This window comes from Eublepharis macularius, chromosome 9 (assembly GCF_028583425.1).
Source record: "Eublepharis macularius isolate TG4126 chromosome 9, MPM_Emac_v1.0, whole genome shotgun sequence".
NCBI lineage: Eukaryota > Metazoa > Chordata > Lepidosauria > Squamata > Eublepharidae > Eublepharis > Eublepharis macularius.
The window spans coordinates 29401410-29408327 of NC_072798.1; the positions used below are offsets into that span (position 1 = coordinate 29401410).

General features: G+C 38.8%; 1 protein-coding gene across 2 annotated transcripts in view; it reads left to right on the forward strand.

Annotated features, from left to right (window-relative positions):
• Positions 1 to 6327, forward strand: part of DRAM1 (DNA damage regulated autophagy modulator 1) — a 28978-nt gene extending 22651 nt beyond the window's left edge. The window contains exons 5-7 of one of the 2 annotated variants that reach the window (XM_054989417.1): positions 345 to 403; positions 3351 to 3443; positions 5433 to 6327. In XM_054989417.1, the coding sequence (XP_054845392.1) occupies positions 345 to 403; positions 3351 to 3443; positions 5433 to 5477 (197 nt within the window). In that variant the 3' untranslated portion in view covers positions 5478 to 6327. Of the gene's footprint in view, positions 1 to 344; positions 419 to 3350; positions 3444 to 5432 lie in introns of those variants that run through there. The other variant, XM_054989418.1, reaches the window with a different exon arrangement.
• Positions 6328 to 6918: the final 591 nt, after the last annotated feature.

The following is a 6918-nucleotide window of genomic DNA, read 5'->3' on the forward strand; positions in this document are numbered from 1 at the left end:
ATACTCAGCAAATTGATATTGAACTTAAAAAACTCATGACAGAAGAAGTATTTCAAAACCAGAGCAGATTGTGGACCATGTTTTTCTCTTGTTTAGAGAACTTGCTGGTATGACAGTCCACAAAACATCCATGGTTGCATAAATGCAAAGGTGACTGTAGAATCATGAAATAGTAACTATCAAGTTTAGAATTCACATCGTGTTCAGGTGTGTCAGGCCTTGCAGACTATTCCATTCCCATGTAAGAATATATTACTTCATAATTTCAGAAGATACAATTCAGCAGTGGTGGGAGGATTACTTTTTAATGCGGCTGTTGTTTTCTTTAACATATGCTTCTCCAGTGATTGTATGTGCTTCGGTAATTTCCATAACAAAAATAGATTGGAATCCAGGTGAAAAGGTAAAACTGCACTAGGTAAAAAATTTAATCCTTCTGGCAGTTAGCTCAGCCACTCAGTCTTATATAACTTTAGCTAGACTGCGTAGGTGATAACAGACCTTAACTGGTGATCTGGAAGCTACACAGGTTTTTTCAGCAAGCTGATTATACATATCTTACACAGGACCAAGAGCCTTTCTAAATTTAGATAGCTGATAAAAGCGGCTGTTGAGTTTTCTTACAGTTATGTAATTTCTGTCAACTAAGAATGAACATTTCACATCCAGGCAAGTCAACATTAGTGAAAGATCTAATATAGTAACTTTTGGTCTTTAACGAATTATGAAATTTGTTGGTTTTAAGACAAACCACATACAGTGCAATTGCTACATGGAAAGTTACCTTCCGGAACTCCACTCCCTCCAGTTAGGGCGTTCCTTGTGCTCCTGACAAGCATATCTGTAAGATTTTTTGCTCACTTGAAGGTAAATAAAGAATTAGACTTACATCTTGGAATCCCTGACAAAAGGTGCCAATATTACATTCTATTATATTTCTCACTCCTGTAAAGGTACCATCTTGGGTCAAAGGGACGACCATTCTGTCTGTATTACGGATTCTAGATTCTAGATGTTTGTAAAGATTCTCTGGATGTGTTCCTTGCTTTTTAAAAGGCTTGCTGTAGAAATCAGAGGGCTTAGACTGGAGTAACTGCTTAGGATTTCACTGTAAGTCTCTAGCCCAATCCTTTGCAGAGATGCTTTGTTCCATATATCTTTGCAAGGAAAGGAGCTAAAGACTTGCTTTTTTAAAAAAGCTGGGAATTCAGAGAACCTGGCACCTGTTTTGGTATAATGATATATTGATACAATGCTATTAAATCATGTTAAAAAAAGAAAAAACTGCATTATGGAGAGGAAATGGCTGTTGTGGAAATGGCTGCTGTGTGAGTGGAACTAGAAAAATCCAAACTTTTTCATCCCCATAGCAGCCACCCAGACTTTACTATGATCTTTCCCAAAATTTCAAAGCAAAGCAGATTTGGGAAATATTGGAGAAAAGCCAGGGGAACCCCAGGAGTTTCACAAACGCACCACAATGCTGTTGGGAAGCAGGGAAAGAATCCTCTTCCTAACAGCATCCAACTAAGGGCAAATAATGCATGTGGAAACATCTGAAGAAGTGAGCCGTGGCTCACAAAAATTCATACCCTACCGCTAATTTTGTTAGTCTTATAGGTGCTACTGGACTATTGATCTTTTCCGCATGGAAACGTCCTGTATTTGATAAAACTGCAATGCTCCCATCCCATAAATGGGCTCTTTGCCTCAGAATTCAGATGGGGTGCTGTCCCTCTATAGCCTGGGCTGGGTGTGACCCCTCCCTTCCAATGAGATAGTCTCTATTCAATCCAAGTCTGACTGAGTCGAATGTATATGTGAATTCGAATTCAGCAGCTCCCCCCCCCCCCCCCCCGGATTTTGTTTTTGAAATGTTTCTGCTGCACTGTGGTGACCTTTAAGTTCTTGATGGAATGTCCTGGTAGATTGAAGTGTTCTCCTACTGGTTTCTGGATATGGCCATTTAAAGTTGACATCCCTCACCACCTATATATCTCGGGTTTCTTCATACCCTCCATGCATCAGACGAAGAGAGCTGTAGTTCTCAAAAGCTTATGCTACAATAAAGTTGGTTAGTCTTAAAGGTGCTACTGGACTCTACTATTTTGCAACTACAGACTAACACGGCTAACTACTCTGTATGTGTGTATGTATGTGAATATATGACGCTGCCTTATACTGAGCTGCAACATTGATCCAACTCGAAGAGTTTGGGCAAAGAACAGTATTAACCAGCATATAATAGCTGATACCTTTTAACTGAAGGTACCAGAGTTTGAGCATGGGTATGCTGAACCACTAAGTTACTGTCCCTTCCCAAAGCAATCTTTTGTGTGGCCAGTAAGGTTTTTGCATTGAGGGGGAGGTCTAGAAATTTCTTAAAATTAGTTTTAGTGATGATGATTGCTAATTTCTTGAAGTTTTTCTTGGGGTATACTGCACCACAAGGGGGAGCATTTTGCTTAAGAATCTTACAAAATAGTAGAGGTTTGCATCTTAACAGTGGGTAAATGTGTCTCAGCTGTGGAAGTGATCTGACTGTGATCCTTAACAATGCTATTGCTTCATTAATGCCATTCTGCCATAATGAGACATGGATGGTTGTTTTTATTGACAAAGATTCTCTTGACTGGAAACAATTTGTGACCATTAGATACTCTGTCTTGGTTTTCAGTCCAGCCTTTTGATCATTATTAAATGTACTGTGAAGATCACAAACTGGACATTTCATTTAAGCTGAAATATGCAGATTTAAACTTCAGGTTTCATCTCAAATGAGTTGAAGTGACTGTGACACAATATGTATAATGGTGATCAGAAGGCATTGAGCTACTTCAGACATTATAGTGCAGTGTATCAGTGGGCAGAGGAATTGTTTCTGCCTCCCTTTTTTATGTTTCTTGAATAAATTCTGTTGATGCTCTTACTTGTCTCCTATGATGAAGGTTACGGCTAAGGGAGAAGGGGGTTGCTGGTTCTTGTGCTCTGACATGAAGGAGTGGGTGGGGAGGGAGAGCAGCAAGCAGCATGTGGATACTGTTCACGCATGCCTGCACCCCACTCGCTGCTGCTCCTACAGTGAAGGTGCCTTTTTAACAGTTAAGGAAGTATTATCCTCAGTGTTTCATTTTCATTCTTTTTGTAAGGATTCTTGTTACTCTAAGAAACTTAACTCTTAATATTTTTAAAAGAGAGATAAACAAGAAAACTTCTTAAAAATAAGAAGGAACCCTCTCCTGCTAGGATATGCCTGGCATACATTGACGACTCACTTAAGTTCTGTTTGTCATTTCAGGTTGTTAGTGTTTATTGTCTTAATTTCTTTTTAATTTCTCCTTTTCTATTAGGATTATATGTATCATTTTGTGAGTGCAGTCTGTGAATGGATAGTAGCCTTTGGTTTTGTTTTCTACTTCTTAACATTCATCAAGGAGTTTCAGGTGGGTATGATAAACAGGCAGTTCAAGTAAAGGAGGTTGAATAGTTCTGTACCTGAATTCTGTCTGGGCCTTCCTCCCCTTGAGTAGTATAGCCAGCTCTCCCATCTTGGGGGAGGAAAAGGCCAGTGTTGGATTGCATGTCATTAATTTTAAATAAATGTGAGTTTAAAATTATCCATTGAATAGTAGGGTTACCATTGCTCTAGAGAAAAAATGTGGGACATTATGTACCTGATGATTTTTTTAACCTTTGGGACATGAAAAGCTTCCCTTGCCCAGTTCTACACACTAAGCTTCTGTTAAAGGAGCAAGACATTTTAGGTTTCATGTACATAGGCACACAGAATAAAGTATGTGTTAATTCCTGATTTGTAGCATGCCTGAATTCATAGTTGCTTGGTCAGTATATGTTAAAGTGAATGTGCAAATTGTGTTGCATGTCAGTATTCAAATATGAATGTTGACAATACCAGATTAATTTTAGGAATGCTCTAAAATATTTCTTCCATTTTACACACATGTAAGAAAATACAGTCCCACTTAGATGAGTGTCATAATTCACTAGTGTATGTTTGAGTTTTCAGATGCTCACAAAATGTCTGGGTTTGTCACCATTCACATGTGAACACTGCTAATCACATACCAGACATTTCACTATAAGCATATGCATACCCTTTTTACACCTTTGTATCTTAGATGAGCATAATCAGAGCTCTAAGATGGGGGGTGGGGGTAAAGATGTACAGAAAAAAGTTCTTCTGTACAACAGCTCCTCTTTTACTCATGTTCTTTAATGCTACTTAGAAACAGAAGGCCTGTGAAAATGAGAGGTTAAGGAAGGACATGTTTTGTCACACCAGAGATACTATTCCGTTTTGCAGCCCACTCCAATCTTTCCCAATGTTTCCTGCTTCCAATTGAAAAAATTAGGAAGCAAGTATGACATAGTGAACCATATACCTTTTATTGCTTATAACAACTTCATTATACCAAATACTTTAAAAAATATTTGTATCCCACTGTTCTACCTAATGGGGACCCAAAGCAACTTATCACATTGTTCTTTCCTATTCCGCTTTATCCTCACAGGGTTGCTGAGTGACAGTGACAGACCTAAGGTCAGTCAGCAAGCTTCCTTGTAAGAGCAGGGATTCACACCCCACTGTCCCCAGTTCTAGTCAAACACTATAACCACTACGCCACACAGGTTTACCAATAGTATGTTACTGTTAAATGTGACCTTATTACCAGGTGAACAAATAAGAGCATTTTGGGTAACTGGCATTAAAGATACAAGTACAGGCGTGGTGGTGGTTACATACACATGCCCTCACATGAGTGCTTCAGGGGCATGTGAGAGCTGCCACTGGGCCCGCAGCCAGCAGTTCTGACAAGTGCCAATTTGTTGCCCTCTGGAGAGGAGCTCCAAGATACAGCTGCTTCACCACCAATCAGCTGTCAGATTGGGATTTCTGAGACATTTGTTTGAAGTCCACCATGAATGTGAACCGGCCCAGTGTAGATTATTTAGGGAATTAATGTGATGTGTCTAAAGCACCAGGTGTTATCTAGAGCACCAACTCTACAAGTACAAGTGAAGATTTCTTGGGTGTTTCTTTAGAGCTTCAACAGTCTACAAAACTTGCTTGGCCAAAGACCATTGCATAACAGAAATATAATTAGGGGAGTCTAGGTGCTATGATTTTCGGAGACTGCAATCTGCGAAAGATACATCCCACATTGCTGGCAATAGAAGCAGCTAATCGTCAGTGTGCATGTGCAGGTGTCCTGTGTTTTAGGATTCGTCTGCCAGTTTTGTTGGCTTTGTCAGCTTGTTCCTAGGGTTGAGTCCTCAGCTTTCCTCAAGCACTAAATGAAGCAAATCTTTTGTCACATTTCTGCCTATCCTTTCACTCCCACCTTAACACTTGTAAAACTGCTTTTGTTAAAAGCTTCTGATACTTGTTCTTGTTTCCTTTTCTTTTCTAGAGAGTTACCGTAAGGATATCAACAGAAATGCATGAAAACTTTTGATTACATTTTATCTATTAGGATCATAGAAGCTCCTACTGGGGAGCCAGTAAACAGTTGCAGAAAAAAAGGAGTGGTCAAAGCTGATGTAACACAGGCCTGGCGTATCGATGCTGCAGTTTGCACATTCATAATCAAGGCAGAATGTCTTTCAAATTTTACACATAGTTCCCCCTCCCCCTTTGATCAGTATTATAAAACTGTTTTTTAAAATCTTTTTAAATACCTTTTTAAATACCTTGTATCTTTTAAAATACCTTTCGATGTTTTATTTTTAAAAGATATCCACTGAAAGCAAACAACTCAGAAAAGCTGAAATGATGTTTGTCTTATTTTTGATAAATAGAGATGCTTTAACGTGGTACTCTTGATTGGGAGTAAGTCCTGTTCAACATGGTGGGGGCTAGCTTCTAATGAAACATCATTATTATCTAAATACTATTCCTAAAATACTATTAAAATGAAAAAATTTGAATATATGCTTTTGTATGATATGAAACAAATCATCCCCAATCTGAGAAATATATAGTTGCACATAAATTCCTCTTCAAAATAAGGCACATTTATTGTGACTAACTTGACCTGCTGATTTCAATGGGATGCACAGCCCAATCTTAGATGTGTTTAGTCAGAAGCAACTGAGTTCAATGGGACTTACTCCCAGAGAAGTATGCATAGGATTGCAGTCTCTGTTAAGCTTGATTAACTTTCTTTGGACAGTGGCCCAAATCTGTGCCTTTTGCTATAATGATACAGACTTGGAGAACTCCAGGCATTTCAGCACTTTCATTATCCTTTTTTATATTAAATAAAATACACGTTTTATAAATGCTGTAAATAGATTCATGGATTTCTCTTTGTTTGAAGGGAGGCAAAATCTGTGTATACCCATGTGGGTTTTAAAACATTTCTGATACAAAAAGTTCAGCAGAGTCCAATTTGTGAGTGTCCATTGCTTTAATTCAGTATTAGGTGTGATATTTCAGTTCTGGTTAACGATATACTTTCTGCCCAGTATCCCGTCTGTGTGTTGGAGCAGCAGAATCATGTTCCCTTGCAAGTTTAAGGTTACATGGTGTGGTTGCTTCAAATATAGAATGATTCTTTCCCCCCTCAAAAGGGGGAAATGACACACAAATAAGTCTATGGGATAAGTGGGTTGCCTTTAGACTTCCTTGATAGGAAATTCCAGTCACGTGCTTCATTTTTAAAATTTCTGTTATGGAAAACATAGCAACTTACAAGGTATGGCCCAGAGATGAAGAACATATCAACTACAACTAACTCGTAACAACCTCATCCACAGGGTGTCCAAGGTAAAAGACGAGCAGAAGTTTTCCATTGCCTTCCTTTTTATAGTGACCTGAGTCTTACTTGGTGGTCCTCATTCAAGTCCTGACTGGCTGACCCTGCTTAGCTCCCAAGCCCCAACAAATTCTGTATT